Source organism: Diorhabda carinulata, chromosome 3 (genome assembly GCF_026250575.1).
Source record: "Diorhabda carinulata isolate Delta chromosome 3, icDioCari1.1, whole genome shotgun sequence".
Classification (NCBI taxonomy): Eukaryota; Metazoa; Arthropoda; class Insecta; order Coleoptera; family Chrysomelidae; genus Diorhabda; species Diorhabda carinulata.
Genome location: NC_079462.1, coordinates 14980505 through 15005952, shown reverse-complemented (window position 1 = coordinate 15005952; position 25448 = coordinate 14980505). Strand labels below are relative to the sequence as shown.

Sequence of the window (25448 nt, the reverse complement as noted above, 5' to 3'; positions counted from 1 at the left end):
TAGGTTGGCAACATGTGATTCCTACAATCTAAGCATCTGTTTTTTAATAGCGCCAATATTTAAAATGTCATTTTTAAAATCACAGTATTAATTTCATGGAATATTAAATATGCAATAATCAAAAAAATATATTTTACAACTAAATTTGAAGTGTATAGATCTCAATTTACATATTTTGTTACATCATGGAACCGTCATGCCCAAAAACGAGTTCCAAGTGCCGCGGCAAAGGTGGATCGGACAGTCCTGCAGTAGACATGGAGCCGAAACCTTTGCTTACCACCGAACCTTCTTGGAAAAATCTTCAACAATATTACGAAAATAAAGGAAACAAACTGGTTATTAAAGATTTATTTGGTGAAGATCCTAAACGGTTTGATTCTTTCAGGTACGTTTTCATTTTAAATTTTTAAATATATTTATGATCTTGTGTATTGACCTTTAATTAACCTTGCAAGTGAATTTTTCTTGTAGTTTCTTCTAATTTGTTTGCACCAAATGTATGGAATTTCTTCAAATCATATAATGGTTCCTTTTATAGATTGCAGCCAATTTATTTTTCAAAAAGTATTGTGTAATTTTTATACAGGGGAACAAATTCCACTAAATTAAAAAAAAAATGATTTTTCTTTAATTAAATAGCAGTATGTTAGACAATATAAGGACTTGCTGTGGCTCTTTATTTGCCAACCATTACATAATTTTTTCAAGATAAGTTTTTTTGATAAATTAACCTTATGGTAAAGGATGATAAAAGATCGCGGTGTTTGATTATAATTAAATTGCCACGCAGTCACTCTTAAAGAAGGCCTTCTCATGATGTCTCAAAACGCGTTTTTAAATTTGTGTTTTTTTATCAAAAAAATGTATCGAACCAAATAGAAATCTGTCCCAATCTCTGGGATAATCATATTATAAGGGGCCTCACTAGATCCTTAATTACGAAGTCTTAAGTGTACGCTCGTGTCTAACAAGGGGAATTGATGTGCATTTAATTTTTTTGCATAGTTTGACAATCTCAACTCCAAATGATGGTGATATCCTCATAGACTTTTCAAAAAATCGCATCGACCAGGAAGGTCTTAATCTACTTTTTGATTTGGCAAGAGCTAGAAAAGTTGAGGAGGCTAGGGATGCTATGTTTAATGGTTCAAAAATCAATTTTACTGAAAATCGTGCTGTTTTACATACTGCCTTGAGAAATAGAGCAAACAAACCTATTCTTGTAGATGGAAAAGATGTGATGCCTGATGTGAATGCTGTCCTTGAGCATATGAAAGAATTTACCAACAGTGTTTTATCAGGAAAATGGACAGGGTAAGTGAACTTGTAGCATAATGGGTGTTATTTGAAACTAAATTTTTAAGTTTCATTCTGACTTAAATTAGTTTAATAATAAGGTTAGTCTTGAATGCATTATGATTTATTTTATTCATTTTTCCTATAATCTATTGTAGTTATACTGGAAAGGCAATCACAGATGTTGTAAATATAGGAATTGGAGGATCAGATTTAGGTCCTTTGATGGTTACAGAAGCTCTTAAACCATATAATCAAGGTTTAAAATTGCATTTTGTGTCAAATATTGATGGTACACATCTAGCAGAAGTATTGAAAAAAATCAATCCTGAAACTGTACTCTTTATTATTGCATCAAAAACTTTTACTACACAAGAAACTTGTACAAATGCCAAGTCTGCCAAGGATTGGTTCTTAGGAAGTGCTAAAGATGTAAGCATATTTATTATCAATTATTTTGATTCAACTAACAAAACCTTGGGTATTAAATTTAGAAATATTCAACTTACTGTTTCTTGAATATCATTATCATAATTAAATAAACATGACGTAAATAGAAAATTTAAAATTTCAAATCAACCAATTGTTTCAACAATTATATGGCATTTAAAAAATAGACTAGCACATAACATTATTACAAACTAAACTTAGAAAACAGTTATTTCAAACTGTCTTCAGAAGTTGTTCCATAGAAAAGTAATATTGGACTAGAAGTTGCCAATTTATATTATTTTTTATATTTGATGATAATCTTAGCACTAAACTAACAAAATTTGTATTTCAAGTCTATCTTTACAATTTGTTCCACAGGAAAGTATTATTGAACTGGAAGTTGCCAAAATAATTATTTTTTTATATTTGATGGTAATCCTAGCACTAAACTAACAAAATTTGTATTTCAAGTCTATCTTTACAATTTGTTCCACAGGAAAGTATTATTGGACTAGAAGTTGCCAATTGATATTTTTATATTTGATGGTAATTCTAGTACTAAACTAATAAAATTGGTACTTCAAATCTGGCATTCCAATTTGTTCTATAGGGATGTATTATTGGAATAGAAGTTGCCAACTTATGAAATTTTTCTTATATTTGATTGTAGTCCTAGCACAGTTTTTATGAGTGCAGCAAAAGGCAACAGTTATTATGGTACTAGAAACATACCAATCCAAACAATAATTAAATTCCTTCTGTAGCTTATTTGTCCTGCAATATTGCATTGGTCAAATTCTCAATTTCTTTCATGACATTAAGCCAGACTAAACTCATACAGAACATTACTACGAACAGCTACATTAAAGTTTTTGAATTTACTTTCACAATGTGATGCAGATACTTCAATTTGTTTATACTTTGAAGGTGTTACCTTACTTTGGTCAGATATTTTCTTGTAAATATAGTTACCAGTTTCATTTAACAGCCCTTTATACCTTGCAACCACTAATGTCTTGTAAATTAATACAAAAATTCATTTATTCATTCTTCTCACCAGCTAATGGTATTTTAACTTCCAAGATAAATGGCGGACAAAAACCTTTTTTAAACTAAGTACTGGTAATATTTTATAAAAATTTTTTGAAGGAGCTTGTTTCCGTTAGAGAATGTCGAGCGCTCGATGTACAAGAAATATGAAACAAAGTGACCCATTTTACAACAATACTAGCATTTTTCATTCTTTATTGTTTTAAGCTTATTTCAAAATTTTTTTTAACTTTTTAGTTTGATGTGCTTTAAAAGAGTGTATTTTTTTTAAACTATATTTTGTCTCCTTTCCTTCATGAGTAGCAATAGAAGCAGCAAATATTTTTCTCTCATCTTGACTGTCATACTCACCAAATATTCTCATCTATACTGAACAGCCAACTGAGGTATGCATTGTTGTCCTGTTTCGTCTTCTTTCAAAGTTAATGATTTTCTGGTTGCTCTGTTGCACTGGTTCATCTATGCTGTCTCGTCTAATAAGGGCCCTCAGTGGCTCTTAACCTTTTTAGGTCTGTTTCCCTTATGACCTAACCAGTGTCACTGCTTTTACCCCTCCTCTCAACATTGAAATCAAATATACAAAATATACAAATACATAGAGCAAATAGTACAATTGCACATATTTTTACTCTAAATTACAGTCATAAGCTAGGTAATTTCTAAAACTTAGAAAACATAAAATAAATTTATAAATTTTAGTGCAAAGGTTGGTACTGCTTCGCATTTTCAAGTTTGGTAATGTAGGTTTTGTCAAAGTTGAGAAACCACTCTCACACCTGAAGTAGTAGCTAACGGTAGCAACATTTTTAAAACTTTGACTGCTATGATAGGATATTAAGCACCTTCCACAATGCACATAGGTTATAATTTGGAATTTTAAAGTGCAATCCTCTTCATCATCTATAATATAAAAATGAATCGCAAAATGTGTTGGTAAGCGCATAACTCAACAACGCCTGGACCAATTTGGCCAAATCTTTTTTTAAAATGTTCGTTGAAGTTCAAGGATGGTTTTTACGGCGAGAAAAAATTAGAATTATTGCTGGAAAAACCCTAAAAATAGTTCTTTTCTTTTTCCCATACAAATGATTTGTAACTAAAACGTAGTCAATTTGAGCACTCACTGTTGTCTAAGCAATGTAGGTGTGTTCCTAACGTCAAAAATCATATCTATCAAAACAATGTGTGTGTGTGCGTTGGAGCACAGAATACATAGTTGGAGGAGTTTAATGTCGCGTTCCGAAGCTCGCGTTTCTTTTGTATTAGTTTCGGCACGCGAGATAAAATGCAGCAGTTTCCACGTCATTACATCAGTCAAACAAAAATCGCGTTAGCAACAGTGTTTTATTATTTTTTTGACTTCAAGTCATATCAAATTAAAAAAAAAAAAGTTGTCTGTTACCTAATCTACTGAGTTTGCTTTTGTCAACTGATACACGAAACAAATTCGTATATCGTGTTTTTTGCAGAGTGTTTAGTTAGTTAGTGTTTGATTAGTTCGTGATTAGTGAAAAAATAATGTATATTTGATATGCCTCCTATAAGACGAAGCAATTTAGGTAGAAGAACCAGAAATGCTACAAACCAAGCTAATTACCGATCTAATCGTACTGCACAAGAACGTGACGAGGGAAATGAACGTGAAAGAATTCGGATATCACAAACGCGTGAAGCGCGAGCGCGACATTCAACTAATAATCGCGCAAGTTTGAATCGAGCTGCTTTCAGTTACGATGTGTCAATTGACTACAGTAACTACCAATGTGTTGTTATTGGTTCTATGAACTCGGTTTGCTCACACTGTAAGGCATTAAAATACAAAAACGAAGCCAATGGATTGTGTTGCGCAAATGGTAAAGTGAAATTGATACCATTGGATCCACCACCAGAACCATTGTACTCATTGGTTTCAGGAATAGGAACAGATTCTATACACTTTTTGACACATATCCAACAATATAACAATTGCTTTCAAATGACTTCATTTGGGGCAACAAATGTAGTTCGGGAAAATTTTATGCCAACTTTCAAGGTATGTATTTACTTGAAAATGACGCTCATTGGGATCAAACTCTCAATGATGCTGTAATATCATCACACGCTCATCAAATACGAACATTGTTTTCTATAATCATATCTACATGCTTCCCATCAAACCCAATTGATTTGTGGATCAAGTACAAAGATTATATGTGTGATGATATTTTGTATCAAATACGGAATAGAATGGGAAATCCAAATATACAAATCAGTGAAGAAATTTACAATGAAGCATTGATTTCAATTGAGGACATGTGCTTGATAATGTCAAACAAACTATTAATTCAATTAGGCCTGATCGCGCCCAATCGTCCAATGCATGACGCTTTTAACCAAGAGTTGCATCGAGAAAGACTGTATGATCTCAACGCTTTGAAAGAATTAATTCAAACAAATCTTCCACTGTTAAATGAACAACAGAAGTATGTATTTGAAACTCTTATGAAAGTAACAAATGATGAAACTGGAGGGATTTACTTCTTAGATGCACCTGGTGGTACAGGAAAAACTTTTTTGATTTCATTAATATTAGCAACAATTCGCTCACAAAATAAAATTGCACTTGCACTCGCTTCGTCGGGAATCGCAGCAACTTTGCTTGAAGGTGGTCGAACAGCCCATTCAGCACTAAAATTGCCATTAAATATGCAAAGCAATAAAACTCCAACCTGTAACGTTTCGAAGAACTCTGCAATGGCAAAGGTTTTGCAGCAATGTAAATTGATTGTTTGGGATGAATGCACGATGGTACATAAAAAATCTTTGGAGGCTTTAGACAGAACCTTAAAAGATCTACGGAGCAATAATAACCGATTTGGTGGTGCAATGATTTTATTAGCAGGAGATTTTCGTCAAACATTGCCAGTGATTCCACGATCAACGCCAGCTGATGAACTCAATGCATGTCTAAAGTCCTCCAATTTGTGGAAACATGTCAAAGTACTTCATTTAAGCAAGAATATGCGTGTCGAGTTGCAAAATGACCAATCTGGAAACATATTCTCTAAACAACTCATTGACATTGGTAATGGCAAATTACCTATAGACATGTTGACTTGCTGCATTAACTTTCCTCAAAGTTTTTGTCAGTTAACTCAATCAAAAGATGAACTTATTCAGAAGGTGTTTCCAGATGTTTCTCAAAATTACAGAAACCATGATTGGTTGAGCGAACGAGCTATACTGGCTGCAAAAAACATAGATGTAAATGAATTAAATTTCAAAATTCAAGAACAAATTACAGGCGAATTGAGGATATATAAATCAGTTGATTCGGCTACTAATCAAGATGATGTAGTCAACTATCCACCGGAATTTTTAAACTCGCTGGATTTGCTAGGATTGCCACCTCACAATCTTCAATTAAAGGTCGGATCGGTGGTTATAATGTTGCGAAATATCAACCAACCGCGTCTTTGCAACGGTACACGGTTAGTGATAAAAAAATTACTAAACAATGTGATAGAAGCAACTATACTCAAAGGAAAGTATAAAGGAGAAGATGTTCTCATACCGCGCATCCCAATGATTCCGACTGATGTGCCATTTGAGTTTAAACGACTACAGTTTCCAGTGCGGCTTGCTTTTGCTATGACTATAAACAAGTCCCAGGGGCAATCATTAAGTGTTTGTGGTATTAATCTAGAAAACCCATGTTTCTCACATGGTCAATTGTATGTTGCCTGTTCCCGTGTTGGAAAACCATCAGATTTGTTTATCTATGCGCCAGGTAATCAAACAAAAAACATCGTATACCACAAAGCACTACAATGATAATAATAATAATTATTTATGATTCACATGATTAACAATAAAGCGATTACTTACTTTTAAATCCTTATATATGTTTTATTTAATTATTTTTTATTCACAATGCCCTATCACCAGGGTGACGGTTCTGTTCAGGAGAATTTTTTAAAATACGTAGGCACAAAAACTGCCACATTACAAATCTTTTTGACAGGACGAAGTCTGTCGGGTCAGCTAGTTTAAAATATTATCATGTGTCAAATATGTACTAAATACTCAGGAGTTGGGCTGACGACTATCCTTGTCATGGAAATATTGTTGCAGTGAGCTTATTACTGATGACAAATGCTGTACCACGGAATCTTGAAATGTAATTTGGTCATCTTTATCGTTTTCCAGTTGCTCACAAACTTTTGATAACATGATCATGTCGCCTTTACCAAAAAAATAAATTATTATATTGAAGTATATTTTTAAAGTGGCTTCCGTGCACAAAACCCTAAAACAAATGAAATCACTTCACTAATTCAATGTAGTAAATAAATTTAAAAGTCGACATGCCCGAGCGTTTTTTTAATCTTCAAAATAAAGGACTTAACACCCTCTCTGCATGATGCAAAATGTTGCGCTTGATCCTTATGAATGTAAAATATGGCTTGAATGATATTTTTTTTGAAAAATTATCAATAAAAGAACTTCCATTTTCAATTTCCAGCCTGCTGCCGTAGCCAAACATTTCGTAGCATTAAGTACTAATGCAGAGAAAGTTTCTGAATTTGGAATTGACACTGCCAATATGTTCGGATTTTGGGATTGGGTAGGAGGTAGATATTCGCTGTGGTCTGCAATTGGTTTGAGTATATCTTTATCGATAGGATTTGATAATTTTACTCAGCTTTTAGAAGGAGGATTTTTCATTGACCAACACTTTAAATCAGCTCCATTAGAAAAAAATGTAAGTACTGAAAATACATCCCAATAATTATGATGTTGATTAGGTTTGATACGTATTTTTGGATTAAAATAATCATACTTAATACAATTATTTGTTTGAAACACATGATGTCAGAATTCCTAATATTCTGATAAAAATGCATTATTTGACAGATAAAAGTAAATCTTGATGAGCAGTATGAGAGCATACCCCTTCTTTGTAAATTATTATAAAATTATTTTTTAAGGGACCCGTCATTTTGGCTCTTTTGGGTGTTTGGTATGGAAATTTCTTTGGAGCAGAGACACATGCTCTTTTGCCATATGATCAATATCTTCACAGGTTTGCTGCTTACTTTCAACAGGGTGACATGGAAAGTAACGGAAAATACATCACACGTGGTGGCGAACAGGTAAATCTTTCATTGTTAATTCAATTTTATCAAATATCCATTTTATTAGGCGCTGTATGCAGAATTACTATTTGCAAGGATTCCAAAAAATACCTAGGTAGTTTTGATCAAAACAGTAGATAAAAAGTTGCAAATTACTATAATAACAACTCATCCTGTCATTGGTATGTCTTGGACTAAATTTTGAGGAGCTTAGAGTTCATAGTTAAGATATTGGGAAGTCAAGAAAAGTTGTGTACATAGGCCTTTTGAAAGACTCTTTGTGCCTCATCTACCAAAAGCTTATGTCTTCGGTGATGCACTCGTCGGTGATTCATATAGTATGAAAATGATGTTTATTTATGTGGGCCATATGTCTTTACCAGGTGCTTCTATCTAATTCTGTAGAGTGCGTTATGCGAGCAGACTACTTACAGATCTGACAACTATACCAAAAATGGGTTTCTTTGTACCAAAATCATTAAATGAGCTATTTTTACAATAGAATGTAATTTTAACCCCGACTGCATTTAGGTGAGTTGGTGGAATAATGTTTCATTCAATATAAAACCTTTTTTAACGAGTTAATTATTGAAACATGAACTGTATACCCTTACAACCATTTTCGGAACAATCAGGTTGAATATTGGAAAAAGAGAGGCAGCTAAAATAAAATGACTAGATTGTACAACATACTCAACAATACTATAGTAGGACATAGAGTTTTGGACTTTAGAAGTGAAAATGAAGATCTACTATACAACCACAATAACAATAATAACAAATACAATTTGAAATTGGGCATTAAGAAAGCAATATGAACATGAAGCCAGGATAAACACGATTGAGAAGAATAACAGAGAGAACAAAGTAGAACAAATTTAAAAAATGTAGAGAGAAGACAAATTACAAAACAATAATAAGAAGAAAGAAAAAATAGTTGAAATTGTATCGACAAGTTTACAAAATAGAAGAAGAGAGACTTACAAGAAAAGTGATGGAAGCTGGGAGTAATATCAAGAAAAATAGAGATAGACTGAGAAGAAAGTTGATGAAACAACCAAATGAGCGAGATAAGAGAGATGGTTTGAAAGGAAAAATCTAAAATTAAAAGATAAAGATTAGTAAGAAACATCAGGTAGGAGATTTATAAGAGTTCTTACAAATTACCAATACCATTTTACATTTGATGAATTTTTTTACAACTTGTTCTTTTTTATACAAAAATGTTGTTTATTTTATATAGTTTGTCATAAATGCAGTGTGTCCTATTCATTTATATATATATATATATATATATATATATATATATATATATAAATATATATATATATATATATATATATATATATACGTATAGATATTTATATTGTTACTCGATCTGATTATTATTTCACAATTTTTTGTTTACTTGTTTATCTTCATCAACGTTTGAGTTACTATGTATCATACCTTTTTAGCCTTGATAAGATCAAATAAAAGATCGAAATGTTGGCATTTTAAAAAACTTTTGGACAATTTTATTTTCAGTCCTCAACCTGCAAAACATTCGAAATTCGACTTTTTTACAACCTTAAGCTGATTTGAATATTTTATAGTTCATAGTATTGTGTGCGGCCAAGGGGCTGTTGAGCACATAAGCCTTCTAAGTTGGAATTTTTGGAAGCGATTTCGGAACAGATTTGAATAAAATTTGCTTAAAATACAAACAATGAGGAAGGACACGGGAACACAGATGGAAATTACTAAAGAAGGAACGAGTATTTAGAACAGATTTGTGTAAAATTTGCTTAAAATAAAAAAAATTATTAAAAACAACTGTTGTGAGCAGTATAGAAAAAGCAAAGTTAAAAAGCTATTAGAAAAAACTTACCAGCGAATATAAAGGATAATATCACCACAAATTTTACTAAATTCACACGCAGACAGATAGAGGACGATTTAGAATACATACCGAGATTTTATTGAACTTTTCGAATGGAATGGGAAGTCAATAACAAATTGATTTCTTCAAAAACTCGAATGCCAGAATTAAAATAAAAGTGGCTACTGAGCCACAATATGTGAACAAAGGAATATTCAAAATATTTGAAGAAAAACGTTACAAGTATAATGGCATACTACAAGAGAATCATAGAATTGCAGCTTTAGGAAGTTGGACATGTGAGAAATAAAAAAAATAATCGGCCAATGATTTCAACTAGCTGTCCAATAAGTTCAATGATATGGGGTACTATTAGGTTAGTCGTATAGTTTTATTCGTGGCACTACATCTTTATGATCGTGTGTGAAGTTTTAGGTAAATGAGTCTTAACTCATTTATACATTCTCAGTTGTTCAAAGTTGACGTGTCACAGTATTTGTACCAACAAACGCTGGTATGTGACTTGTTCAACATTTTGAGCATATTAGAAATTATTTTACAACTGTAGATAAAACTTGGTTCTACCACTATCATCCTGAATCCAAAATGAATGCTAAGTGTGGTGCTAGCCCGGTACTTTGACTACAAAGCAAATTAGGGTCCAGAAATTGAGCAAGAAGGTGTTAGCAACTTTTTGTTTCTAACAAAAAGGAATTTTGTTTGAGGATTACTTTCCCATTGGTAAAACAATAAACGCCGAATATTATTGTGATCTTTGGGATTGAATATATGAAAAAATATGTCAGAAAGACAGATTTAAATTGAATTAAAGTTCAAACTGTTGCAACATCCTCGTTATTCGCCAGACTTTGCTTCTGAGTGCTCGAAAACTTAGGCGTAGAAAATGCTTTGCATGGAGCTAAGAGATAATTGCACCCTTAAAAACACATTATGACAGTCTCACAGATTCTCACTTCAGGGATGGGATCCATAAATTGAACAACAAAACTTATTGAACCAAGTTTCAAACTAACATAGCTTAAATGAAGCGATTGAATAATGATTATTCTAACAGTAAAAGAAAGTAAAAACGCGTTTCCATACAATGAGAACTCATGGATACTGATAATAAAGTCGATTTATGTTGATAATATCAAAAATATAATTCTTACAATACTTTTTGTTTTATAATGAATGCGCTTCTACACTTGATGTAATATCCTGAAAACGATTATATTGAGGATATTGTTGAATATTATACCAAAACTTGAAAGTTAAAATGTTGACTTTTCATTAAGTTGGAAATTTACAATATAACCTTTATTAGCTACCCTATTATTATGTCTACTCATTGGAGTCAATCTGTTACGTTTTTATAAGAATATATTATCTATTTTGTTAATTATTGTGGCCCAGTTGGTACCTCCAAAAAAATATTTTTGAGACATTTGTTTGGTTGTTCAACTTAACACATTTTTGTGTGGAAAAGATAGATTTATTTATCAGCTATGATATAATTTGGAATATCGTCAATGAGTTGTTTGGCATATTTTTATACCTAACATACCTTGTATTTTTTATATTTTCGTCAACCTAATAATTTCCCATACACACCAATTAGTTGTGTATTACTTCATCTTAAAGTAGAAATGAAGGTATATTGCTATCTCATGATTGTTTAGATATAGTACATATGACTAAATTTAATCCGTGTTTTTTGTAGGTCAATTTCCAAACTGGTCCAATTGTTTGGGGTGAACCTGGTACTAACGGCCAACATGCTTTTTATCAACTTATCCATCAAGGAACTAGAATCATTCCAGCAGATTTTATTGCTCCAGTCAACACTCACAATCCCATAAGTGATGGTACACATCACAAAATTCTTTTAGCAAATTTCTTAGCACAGACTGAGGCTTTGATGACTGGAAAAACACCTGAACAAGCTAAGGCAGAATTGGAAAAACAAGGACTGAAAGACGACGATTTACAGAAGATTTTACCACATAAAGTATTTCTGGGAAATAGACCAACTAATAGTATTGTTGTTAAGAAAGTGACTCCTTTCACACTTGGGGCCCTAATTGGTGAGTACTGTGAAATTCATCAAAAAAAATTTTACACTATGTGATGGAAGTTTTCACAGAAATTAACAAGAAAAGGTTGTTCAAAATTGATGCTTCATTCGCTTCAATGGACACTAAAGATATTAATAACTGACGATTCCACTTCATTTTAATAAAAACGGTGAAATTTCAAAACTTTTGGTTGGGTTAGGTTTGTGTCTTCCCGAAACATACAGTCATTGCTTTCCTTGAAAGCTACTTTCACACTGGCTTTCAACAGCTGAGCGTTCAGTTTGGGTTCTATTATTGTTTGATTCTATTTCACTAGTAATCACTTTAACCAATTTATGATCGACAAGCTCTTTGAGATTGGGTCCCACTGCGCATTGGTGTTATTTTATTTAATATTATCCAAGGAATGACATAATAATTCTCATTTATTTAAATAACACGGTCCCAGCGACGTTTTCCCTCAGTTCATTTGTTATATTTGTTTTAATCTCTTCATAATCGAAGCAGAGTTTTCAATTTGAAAAACAGGAAGTCGCAAAGAGCTTCAATAGCACTGTATATAGGCTGGTGAAGACGTATGGCGTGATGCTTTATTGAATATTGTTGTACAAGGTTTAATGAATATGTTTATTCTTTGTAATACTTCAGGGTGGCATTCTTTAGTAATGATGTGACCTGTCGAAATATATTACGGGTATACATATTCTTCTATTTATTAAACAAAATAATTCAACTTAGTTTGATAGAATCACAAAAGACTTTACAAAATTAACTAGACGGCAATAGCAAATTTGATAAGAAAAATTAAACGAGCTGGGCAAAAAAAATAAAATACCGTACAATAGATTCCGGGATACACCGGAGCAAAGAGAAAAGAACTGGAAAGAAGCAAATGGAGCAAAACCAATTATTGGGACAATCTACAGGGGCTGAGACAGGCAAAGACTCTTCTGGGAAACTATAACCAGAGTAGATCTGCTGAATGTATCAAACTAAGTAAGAATAATCGACGAATACTAACGGGAGTTCTATCGGGGCACTATTGCCTCAACAAACATCTGAAGACGCTAGACCTAGTAGATAAAGCACATTCTCTCTTAAAGTGTGAAACACTAAGGAACTCCAGAGCACTACTGTCAGAAGCGCTTAAAATAGAAGACGAAGATCTCTGGCAATTAAAGCCATCCCACATTCTAGACTTCTTGAAAGGAGTGGGATTAATGGATCAGCTGTAAACACAAAAAAAAATTTCTCAATTATCCTAAAAAGTTACTCAAATTGTATTATAATTTGAATTTCTAGACCCTGATTTGTAATTTTAGCCATCATATATTCAGCATAATGGTAACTTCACAAAAACATTTTATACTGTAAACAAAAGCACAACGTGTATGAACTTATATGTCTATTCCGTAACTTAGCACACAAGTTTGTAAAGGTTTATTGTCGAAAAAACATCTTTCAAATGCAATATTGAAAACGATGAAATTTAGAAACTTTTTTACCTTCTTGAAAACAAGGGTCTTTTATCTCTATGAAACACAAAATTACTGCTTTCTTCAGAAGCTACTTTCACACTGGTATTCTACGGGTTCAGTTGAGGTTCTATAATCATCTGATTCCATTTCTCTAGCTATCAATTTATCCAATTTATGGATATGAAATCTTTCAAATGCAATATTCAGTGTAGTTTCATAAATAGAAATTTATCTATTTCAGGATTTTTTATTTTGTTCATAATTAATAAAAAAAAATGATTTATCACTTACTTTTGGACCACACTGTATGTTTTTTACTTCTAGACAAATAACAAATGCAATATTCAGTGTAGTTTCATAAATAGAAATTTATCTATATCAGGATTTTTTATTTTGTTCATAATTAATAAAAAAAAAATGATTTATCACTTACTTTTGGACCACACTGTATGTTTTATACTTCTAGACAAATAACAAATTAATTTTTTTTGTTTTAGCATTATATGAACAAAAAATTTTTACACAAGGAATAATTTGGGACATTAACTCGTATGATCAGTGGGGTGTAGAATTGGGTAAACAATTGGCTAAAGCCATTGAGCCAGAATTACAGGATTCAACTCCAGTCTCTTCTCATGATGCATCCACAAATGGGCTTATCAACTTCATCAAGGCTAATAGATCCTAGTTCATTTCATGATAGTCATATATTTATGTTTTTAGTAAATATTTATATACATATATATGTTGAAACTATTATTAATAAAATTTTATGGCACTTTTTTGTTCAGTTGTATTCTGTTTTAATTATTTTAACATTTCATTTAATATTAAGAAAATAACTTTTATTATGGAGGGATGAGTTATCAAATAATAGTTGCTTTAAAATAGGAGAATTTTTTTGTTAACAAAAATGATGTGAGAGTTATGTCTATGCTGTTATCAAGAGACACCTGCAAATCTGCAATATAATCAAAATATGTTCATTATCTCTTTACTATAAAAAAACACTGTTATATTATTTTCATTTTTTTGCTTGACTTCAACAGTTTTATTTCTACTTAATAAATCGAATTAAATTATTTAATAAAAACGTTCTTTCTAATAAGAAATATAAAAGTTAAGCTAGATAATTTTTGAAAATTAAAAGTTCAACTAACTAAATCAATCTAAAGTTGCCCATAGAAAAATGTAAAAAACTTTAACTATTAGCTTAAAAAAAGTAAATCTTTATTAAAATCTGAAATACAATCATCAGATATATAATTTCTTCATTTGTAGACTGGTTTTGTCAAAAAATATGAATTTCACTCGAGAATAAAGTCAAGTTCAGAACAAAAATCACGTTTGAATATGGAAGTCCAATTATTTATATTGTTCGCGAATGATTAAATTGCATTAGACGTAGTTTTTGTGTTAATCAACTTTTTTAATATCATTAATGCGAAAAAAAACACTAGAAATAATAGAGAGAGAAATGATTTATTGTCAAAAAATTGTTTAAAATTTGTTAGTAGAAGATCCATGTATATAATTTTTGATCCGAACCGAAATCGACCTCCACCGAGCTGATAATAGAATGAGACTTATTTTCTAGTAATTAAATTCTGGACAGAATATTTTTAATTATTTATAAAAAAATTTCTTGAATTTTGTAACATCAAGATAAATTAAATTTTATATTGAACTCAAAGTATGAAACATGTAGAATGTGCAGACATAGAGTTGTCTATTATTTACCTGGATGAACTACTAGATTGCCAGGTATAAATAGTAATATCCATACCAGTTACTTTCACTCGATGTGATAAAAGAAAACATTTTATATCAGTGTAAGTGCTGTTTTATTGTGAAAACGTTGGTGTAGGGTTATTTTTATCATAATCAGATTTTTTCATAGTTCTTAGCCATTTTAACTAAGGTTCTTTTCTCTCTTCATTTTTTATTATACAATCTTGCTCAAACTATTCGTTGTTTTGTATCTTTTGTACCAATAACTTATTTTGCTGCAGTTATTATGCACAATCCCTTTTCATTGCTCATAAATATTCTCTTTCTATTTCCTCCTTTTTAGTTGCCTTTTTTATTTTTTTCGCATTCGTCCTCACTCCATTTTCAGCATTATATAATCTTGTTTACCATATTTACTATTCTTAATTTCATTTTTAATTTTCATTCAGGCTCAACACCTGTTCCTCTGTATGATCTCACAAAATGAACCATTTTTGATCTTCTTTTTGTTGTTAAGATCGGTATTTGAGGAAGCTGGCAAGCCAGTAAATAAGTCATCAAATCGTGTGATTCCCCATATTTCTCTATAGCTTCAGTCCATACGTTGCCGTAAATCTGGGATTGAAACAAACGAACGTAGGTGTTGGAAATCGTCTTTTTTCATTTTATTGTGGTATTGGTTGAACCCGAGCAAGTTTCTAATCCTGCTTTTGAAAGTGTATTGTAAGAGCAAAATACACAAAAAGTGGCAAGAAGAAGCAACATATGACCGAAATTCTAAAGAGATATGTAGTCGTGAACAAATTGGTACAGGATTTTTATTTTTGCGCATGATATCTAAGAAGTCTTTATCTCTAATTATCTGTATTCTTCGAATAATTTGTACCACACTCTTTTCTTCCCTGAAACTAACTGGATTGTTACAACAGTGACAAATCAATTAAACTAATAAATAATACCAATTCAATGCCAATATGATGATCGTCAACTACGGTATAATTTAAAGAATAACAAATTTTAAACACAGAATTAAGTTTATTTTAAATTAAATTTTTCTCAGGAAATAGTCTGCCAAAATGCCCTCTCGTACATGTCAAATTGTCTCATAATTTCCTCGAGTGCGCGAATGCGCACTCGAGAAAATTAAATTATCGACAATTTGACATGCACTCGGGACATTAATATTGATAAGCGCAGGAGTACCACTGACGTTTCTACTTGACGTCCGTTCTTCTGCCACCTAGTGGTCATGTGTAGTTGATATAGGAGACCATACACTAGCCATCTAATGCTATCTTATGTAACAATAGTATTATAAGATTAGTAATAAATTAACGACATTTACACCAACAAAAAGATGTGAGTTGGAAAGTCCACCGTTTTTAAATTATGGCGGGATAGAAACGTCAGTATTCTGTTGATAACTAAAAAACTTTTATGGACCACTTTGAGAAATATGGATTTTGCGTGAGAAAAGCATAACCGTAAAGCACTTTTACTGGAAAGCGATGAAATTGTTTGCTGGCGACGAAAATACTTAAGAAGTATAAAGCAGAACAAAACAGAGCAGAAGAAAATCTTATATCTTGATGAGATGTGGATTAATTAAGGTTATATAGTACCAAAAATGTGGCAAGACAAAAATATAACCAGCGCTCGCCAAGCTTTAATGGAAGGTTTGCTAACTTCAGTCCTGCCATACGGGAGATTACCACGAGGACATGGATTCGGATGTTTTTGAAGACTATTTTGGTGAAATGACAACATCTTCCGGCTGATTCAGTAGTAGTTATGGATAAAGCAAGTTATCATTCTCGACGCATAGAGAAGACTCCAACTTCATCTTGGAGAAAACAGAAAATTATTGACTGGTTAACCACCAAAAGTATTGAATTTGAAGATAATTGATTGATAAAAAAAGAACTATTAGCTATAGCAAATTTACACAAACATCGTTTCATGAAATACGCTGTGGAAGAGACTATACGAGGTTATATTTGGTTGCGCAGCTAGAGTTGGACCTAACCTGATAATCATAAAGTAGTTGAACAAACAATATTAAATAATCCTGTTACGGAAGTATGTGTTGCCTGGTCAAAAGAATGTAGCGAAGATATAGTTTGCGTCAAATGTATGGGCCGCATAATCTATTATGTTCGGAAGATTATGTTTCAGAAGATGACGTTGAGCAGAAATTTTGCAAATTGTGTTTTAATGTACTGAATGACAAAAAGTCTAAAAAATGTTTAGATATTCAAGCAAAAAGATTAAATTATTGTCGGATAAATCTCATTCTGAATCCTCTATGGGATTTATCGTCGGTATCTCAGTGCGTGAAGTTGACAGAGGAGAAGGAGAAGTCAAATATATTTTGGCTATCATCATAAAAATAACCGAAGAAAGATTTTTCCAATTTGGCTGCATAAAACAATTAAATTCCCGATTCCAGTTCAGTGTCTACGAACCAAAATTAATTGACATCAAAGAAGTACCGGATGTAGAAATATATAAATGGTTTTAGAAATAATGTTCTTTGTAATTTCAAGTGTCATCTTAATAATCCTTATTGTAACAAATTATTTTATGGTACATTTCCATAAATACCATTTATTCGCTGCATAAATTAGATAAATTTCTTTTTTTTCATTTCAATTTTTTATCATTAGTATTCTATGAAATAACTGCATTATACACTTTAACGATATAGTCCTCCCAATATCAATAAATTGCAGAAGATAGTTATGTGAGGAACAATCAATATTTCATAAATACGCACGGCACTCATACCAAATTAAGATATAAAATTCAGTAAACATCTAACAAACCATCAGCCCACGTGGACTTGATGAATGTGTGTCAAAATTTATCATCTCCATTGTTTACCAATGAATCGTAAACATGAATACATTTCTATTGGCCGAAGCTGTCATAAGGCGTGTGTACACAATATTACCAGCAGACAGCTTGCGATAAGCAGTAGGGTTGTTTGGTGAGATTCATTTGATTCATAAATTTCTACAAGTAACTAGAAATATGACGTTCTTTAGACCATGAGCAAATGAAGACAATGAAATTGTACAGTGTAGTGAGAATAAAGACAGGTATAAATTTAATAATAAAGAGTTATATATAAAAACACAGCGAGTTATTTTAAATGTATTCGATGTCTAGAAAAAGAAAATTTTTAACAATCTGATAATGCTACTATAATAAGAATTGCTGAATTAACTAGAGTAAATCAATTTTCCATTTATCGAGTAATCATGAAAGAGGTTGTTGTGGATCATTCACATAATCGAAAAGCATGCAAAGAAAAACTGGAATCAGTTGACAATGCTACTCAAGATTTTATACGTAGGACAATTTATATAAGGAGAACAGGGTTGCGACATCAGAAGTCATTCAGCAAAAAGTAGCAGATTATCCAGAATACAATTATACCAGTTTTGAAACATTGCGTTTTAAACACAAAAAACTGAATAAACGTATGGCAATAAACTAATTGACACATAATTTATCTAGATGAAACATGGTTTAACAGTCACGATGTAGTAAATTTCGGTTGGGTTGATAATAGTAAAAATTGCTGTTTGAATAGGCGATATTCTAATGGGAAAAGCATACAATAGTACATGCTGGAAGCAAAGACAGTTTCCTGCCTAATGCCTTATTAATAGCCGCTAAAAATATTAAAAACTGTACAGCTGATTATCATGAAGATACGACAGCAGAATTACAATTATTTGAAAAGTGGTTTAACAGCTTTTACCTAAAATTCCACACCATTCGCAGCAACTCCTTAAGATACCAAATAGTAGTAGTAACAAAGCTCAAATTTTAACATTTATATCTGAAAAAAATATTCCTACCCCTATCAGTGATCGTAAAAAAGGCCCAACAAACTAAGAATTGCTTACTGTTATTAAAGGTCTGAAGTTAGAAAACATTTATTATATTGACAAGCTGTGCAAAGAACAGGGTCATACTTTTCTTAAACTATTTCCTTACTATTGCATATTTAACTCTATAGAGTTGATATGGGTGAACGTAATATCAGAATATCGAAGTTCTAGCGGCAGACCGCGAAGAGCTTTGGAAAAACTGTGTTGAGCATGTTATCAAAGAAGAAGATGAGTATGTGGTATCACCCTCTTTACAACCTATCATAATTCAATCAAATGATGACTCTAGTTTAGACGATTCTGACTACCATGATTATTTATAAAGATACTTTGGAATTGAAATGGTTTTTTCCTTCGGTTTGTTTGCAAAAAATTTATTTTCCTTTATGGTTTTTGCTTAGGAATTTCGTTTCCTAGAAAAAAAAACGATCTCAAAAAGGGCTCAGTTCACGTCTGGTACCTGTTTAAACCAAACGCACTTACAGGCAGGTACATTTTATTCGTCTATTTTACAATTTAATATTTAGTTGTAGCAAGTTAACGAGTCATAATAATAATTTTTTTTCCAAGATCCAAGTAAGACTACAATTAAGTGCATCTGTCTAAAGAACTGCGTATAATGCCGTCCAATTCATTATGATTCGATTGCCTTTGAACGAATACTTTTTAACGAATACTAACGAATACATCACTTAACTCGACATTAATAGTAATGTAGTAATAGTAATGTGTAGTTAATACGAGAACCTGAAGATATAATCGAACATTCCAGCTTAAGTTTTGTGACTATGTAATTCCAATAGTTATTATTTTAATAGTTATCAACATCTATTGACGCTTATATAGTTAGCATATGAGTTTATATACCAACAACATTCTGGCGATAAAATTTTTAGTGAGTCGCTTATCTATACACCAGCATAACGCGTGTGAGGTTCTTGACCTTGCTGGAAAAAAAATTATTATTTTGATAGTTTAAGTATTTTGTGAACATTTGTGTATTAAAGGTGTAAGTGGAGGAATTTACGAAATATTTACATTCGCTGTTAGAGTGAAATTTTTGAACATGTGCGAGGTACGTGAGTAAATTAAATTATGATCGTTTATTTTTAATTGGAAAGTGACTACTGCACCGCTCGGCCAGATTCGTCTTTTAAATAAAAATAAATTTATTCATCACAGCAGTTGGTATGGCATTAAAAATAACTTTTTTTCTTCGTACGTGCTTTTCAAGTTTTACTTGTGAAATTATATTTTAGGAAATATTTTGCTAAATTGCATTTCATTGAAATGACCGGAAACTATGCTTTTCGTCTTTTCAAGTAGCAAACTACTAATAGTTGTTCGAATAATCGGGACTAACTAGTGGTTTTCTATTTCAGTGGATTATTTTGTTACATGTTACAATATTTGTACATGTTATGCGGGTTGATGCGTGTTTTTCATACGAAGTACACAGAACCTTTATTCATTTCTGTTTTAGGTTCCGTTTCTTAGCCTAATATAGAACAGAACAAAATTTCAATGTCAAAATATTTTTTTAATCAACATATTCTCTTCTTAATTGGATACATTTATTACAGCGATACTGCAACGTCTCTAGACCTTTGAAAAAAATTGTTTTTCTACCTCTGCAAACCAGACTTCTACAGCTTTTATTACCTCCTTGTTGGAAAAACATTTACGATCTTTTAAACTTATTTTCAGTCGAGAAAAGAGATGATAGTCGGACGGAACCAAATAAGGGGGGTGTTCTAGTAATTCAAACCCTAAATCACCAATTTTTTGCATAGCAACATGAGATTTGTGTGCAAGGGCGTTGTCCTGCAAAAGCAAAACGCCTTTGGATAGCTTTCCGCGTCTTTTCTCTTTAATTTTTTTCTTGTAGAGTGGTCAGTAATGTCGAATAGTAATCTCCAGCTATTGTTCTACCCTTATCCAAAAAATCATTTATGATTACTCCATGGCAATTCCAAAAAACTGAAGCAAGAACTTTTCCAGCAGATTTTTGGACACGAAACTTCTTAGGTCTTGGAGAACCAGAGTGTCGCCATTCCATCGATTGTTGCTTTGTTTCTGGATCGTAGAAATGTACCCAAGTCTCATCCAAAGTAACAATTCGGCTTAAGAAGTTGAATGGAAAAATGCAGTTTTAATTAGGGAATATAAATATATATGTCGATACCTTTTTCGTATTACGAGATATCTTATGAAATGCATTTTCCTTTGAACATAAATTACTCTGATTTGACCGAACGGATTTTAACATTTTTTGACTCCTCAAAATTGTCTTTCCTTTGTTTTATTATTAATAGTTCCAATTATTATGTCAATATTACTTATGCTGTCACCGGGAAACTACGTTGTGGAAGTTAAAATGGAAATATAACTTAAGGTACCTCGCCAGTGACGACTTAAATATTCAAATTGTCGCCCATCATTTTCGATACAAGCGTTTATTCTTTAAAGAACAGATTGAACAATTTCTGCTCTCGAAATACTCTGAATGGCGTTTCGTTTTCTCTCGATCATGTTATCTCTAGTAATAGGTCTAATTGCACAAACAGTCTTTAATCCGGCTCCAGAGATAGAAATCTAAGACGGTTAAGTCTGGTGACCTAGCTGGCCAAAAAAATAGGACTCCACGTACTATCCACCTATCAGGGTAAGCATTATCTAAAAATTCTTGTCTGGAGAAATGCGCCGGACACCCATCGTGCTGAAACAACATAGACCTATGAGTTGCTAGTGATATATCTTCTAGAAGAAGTGGTAATTCATCCCTTATAAAATTTAGGTAGCGTTCTCCGTTAATTGCGTTGTCAAAAATAAAAGGTCCAATTATCTGTCCATTTACAATACCGCATCATACATTCACCGACCATCGCCCCTGATACTGAACTTCTTCCATCCAGCGTGGTTTATTCTGTGACCAATAGTGCATATTATGCCGGTTAACCGTACCATCACTATTAAATGTAGCTTCGTCTGACCACAAAATACGTGACATTAATTGAGGGTCGTCATATACCATATGTAGTAACCAGTTGCAATAATCCCACCTTCTGTCGTAATCACGATCAACCAATTGTTGATGCAGTATTATATGATATGGATAAAATCTAAAAGAAATATAATGTCCTATTAAATATCTTTCCGGAATATTATGCGGGTATATTTTGTTTAAGAAACATATCTTTTTACATCATAATTTACCTGTGTCCTGTCAAAATACGTTGAACGGTGGTTCTGATTATTCTTAAGTCTCTACTTATTACTCTAATACTTAAATGCGGGTTAAATTGCACATATGCCAAAACATTTATTGTGTTTTCCTCTGAAAGACCTCTGTCGCGTCTTCTAAATACAGGAAGATTTACATTTACAAGTAAATTTTATATCGAATTTAATGCACACAAATCGCAATGACATGTAAATGAACTAATTACTAGGTTTATTAATTTGACACAGGACATATCTGTTTGTTTTGTTTTTTTCATGGCTCACTACTTGTTTTTATATATTTCCATTATAACTTCCATAACACAGTTTCCTGGTGACAGCATAAGTAATATTGTCATAATAATTGGAATCATTATTAATAGAACAAGGAAAGACAATTTTGAAGAGTCACAAAATGTTAAAATCTGTTCAGTCAAACCAGTGTAATTTATGTTTAAAGGAAAATGCTTAAAATTTACACATTTCTTAGGATATCTAGTAATACGAAAAAGATATCGGCATGTGGTTTTCGCTATTATGTTGCTAATTTGGTCTACACAAATATATTCCTTAATTAAAACTGCATGTTTCCGTTCAACATTTTTCAAGGATAGCCATATTTAAAAAAATAAATTAATAGCGCCCTCTAGCGTATACGTTACTCATTAGGTTGTTTCGAAATTACATTGGTAGAAAGGACAAAAAGACTGAGTTTGCATAGATACGTTAAGTAGAACTGGACTTACCTGCGTTTTTTCATAATAAAGTTCCCGCTTCCTCCCACCTCTACGATAATTATTCATCTTAATTGGGCAAAATTTGTAAATTATTCATTTTATAATTTTTGGTATTTAATTACGCCCTCTGGCAGTGGACCTACAACTCTGTAAATAATTCCAGGTTTTTCTCGTGGTCACTTTTGTCATAAATTTTTTTTTCTCGAAGCTGTACTATAAACGGTTCCTGATATGGTAGATATGATAGTTATGGATTTATCCCTTGCTATTTCTACCAGTCTATTGTCTCTCATTCATCTTACATGTTTGTTTCATTATTTTTTACGCTGTGATACCTATTCGTTAATTTTATCTACGTCAATAATCTTCTGATGTTTTCGCCTGAGAATTTTCATTTCTGTGGCCTCCAAGAGTTGTTACATTTTTAATGTTTTCCTGTTCCCTAAACTTGAACTTTCTCGTACGGGAGAGAGATTTTGATTAGATGAAGTTGTTATCAGATATGCCTAGGTTTAGAAGCTTTTGAAACAACCTTCGTATTGTATGAAATAGTTTCTTTATTAGTTATATCTATAGAAATAATCAATGTTGACAATGAGATTGTGGACCTTTATTTTAATTATTACATAAGTAGCGGAGTGTTAGAATTGTGTTGTGTATTTAATTCGTATAAACTAGTGTTTTCCATTTGCAGCATTGAAATACGTATATTTTGTGTAAGTTATTTTCTGTAAACTTTCCCATTACACTAACTTATGAGCAGGATTTTTTTTAGCAACGAGAATTCAAAATTGAAGGATGATCCTGATGGAAACGTAGTTATTTAAAAAATATAGAGTTATCTTCATATAATGGTCATAATTTTTCAAATGAAATCGAAATATTTATATACATATCATCGCTAATAATACGAGGGTTGCCTTTGACAAGTTCGGAACAAAGTGTTTTATTGCTTTTCGAAATATTCGCCATCAAGGTCTATACATTTTTGCATAGGCTCAAACCAATTCTGAAAATATATCTTCAATTTTGAAACTGATATCGTAGAATCATGTTTTTAAAAGTCTCTCAACAGCTTTTGTTTGAAAGTGGGGAACAGAGCTGCCAACTCCGGCTGATAGAAATCCGGAACACTGAATTAATGAATAAGATTTTATAATTACAAAAATTTAACAAAAGAACAAAACAGGTTGAAGTGCAGTATTTTCTTCATTCTTCATCAGTCACTGCTTTTTCCACTGATATTTTTTGGCTACGTGTGAAAAATCAGTGGTTATGGAATAGATAATATACGGACATTTTTTTCTCAATACCAATGGTTATCTAAATAGTGGCAAATGTAGTTATAAAAAATTTGGAAATCGAAAACTGCACTTTGAAAAACCTAACCAAAAATTTGTGCTTTTTTAACAATAATTTGTTCTTTGGAACGTTTCATAGCTGCAAAAAATTCAGTAGCGATTAATTCAGAGCTCTTAAGAAGTCTTATTTGGCTTTCTATGGTGGCGTGGTTATATATTAACAGGAAAATCAAGAACAGCGGTTTCGAGTGATGAAAAATTTTTGGTCCAAATCTTCTAACCGAGGCAGTTGTTTCAACGTATTTGGGCGTAAAAGAAAATATGAAACAAGAACAGGATAAAACTTTGAAATATTCTCAGGGGCTAGTCCTAATGACAACTTGGTTCTAGACATTCATCACTGACGGACGTAAGATTATGACGAAATTCTGTGAACCAATTTTTTTAAATATTCACTACCAACAACTCAGTCAATTTCTGAATTTCCACTGGCCTCGCAATAACAATCGTCAATGTTTAAAAATACAGTGTTGCCACAATTCATTAACGTATTGTTTAATAGTTAAATGGCAACCCTCGTATTTGAAAATTGATCTCTAATCCAGAATATTAGTTTATATCGATTCAGTAGCTAGTAGCAATTAATCTGAAACTAAACACAAAAATATAGTAATTCGTTTTTTTAATATTGATAGGTTACTTAGTATTGAATATTTGAATTGTGTGTAGACTAATGTCTTGAATCAGTATTGAGATTTATATAAACAGCAATGATGTGAGACAGGGATATAAGTTTATTCTCCTCTTCGCAGAATCTCATTGGTTTGGGCAAGAGATGTCAACTAGCTGTGAACGACAACCCCATTCAGTGTATAAAGTGTACTCCTTATGAGTCGAGACCAAAAGCGCCAAAAACTTACAACCAGAAGTGAGAACCCAAGTGAATAAGGTTTCAAGAATCTCTGGGTACCTGCGGGATCTGATATGGAAAAACAAATATATGTCCACTGATAGTGAAGTACCAATATACTTACATACGCAGGGGAAACTCTGGTGGACACAACAAAAACGAGAAATGAGATGCAAAGCTATAAGAGAAGATTTGAAAATTCAGGATAAACTAAGATTCACGAGATTCAAGAATTGACAAGAGTATTTCATGAAAAAAAAAATAGAAATCAACAAGTTCGGCAAGTACAAATAGCTGACAACACCATTGATATACTTCGGTAACACAGGA

General features: G+C 32.1%; 2 protein-coding genes across 4 annotated transcripts in view; both read left to right on the top strand.

Moving 5' to 3' along the window:
• The first annotated feature begins 97 nt into the window (after nucleotides 1–97).
• Nucleotides 98–14111, top strand: LOC130891723 (glucose-6-phosphate isomerase). The gene is made up of 7 exons (XM_057796623.1): nucleotides 98–388; nucleotides 1009–1317; nucleotides 1458–1731; nucleotides 7286–7525; nucleotides 7752–7916; nucleotides 11483–11846; nucleotides 13813–14111. The coding sequence occupies exons 1-7, from the start codon at nucleotides 186–188 to the stop codon at nucleotides 14001–14003; spliced, it is 1746 nt and encodes a 581-aa protein (XP_057652606.1). The 5' UTR covers nucleotides 98–185; the 3' UTR covers nucleotides 14004–14111.
• A 5362-nt stretch (nucleotides 14112–19473) lies between these two features.
• The window catches only part of LOC130891806 (5-oxoprolinase), a 189028-nt gene continuing 183053 nt past the window's right edge, over nucleotides 19474–25448 (top strand). The window contains exon 1 of one of the 3 annotated variants that reach the window (XM_057796782.1): nucleotides 19474–20023. In XM_057796782.1, the coding sequence (XP_057652765.1) occupies nucleotides 20015–20023 (9 nt within the window). In that variant the 5' untranslated portion in view covers nucleotides 19474–20014. Of the gene's footprint in view, nucleotides 20028–23423; nucleotides 23624–25448 lie in introns of those variants that run through there. The other 2 variants (XM_057796784.1, XM_057796783.1) reach the window with 2 other exon arrangements.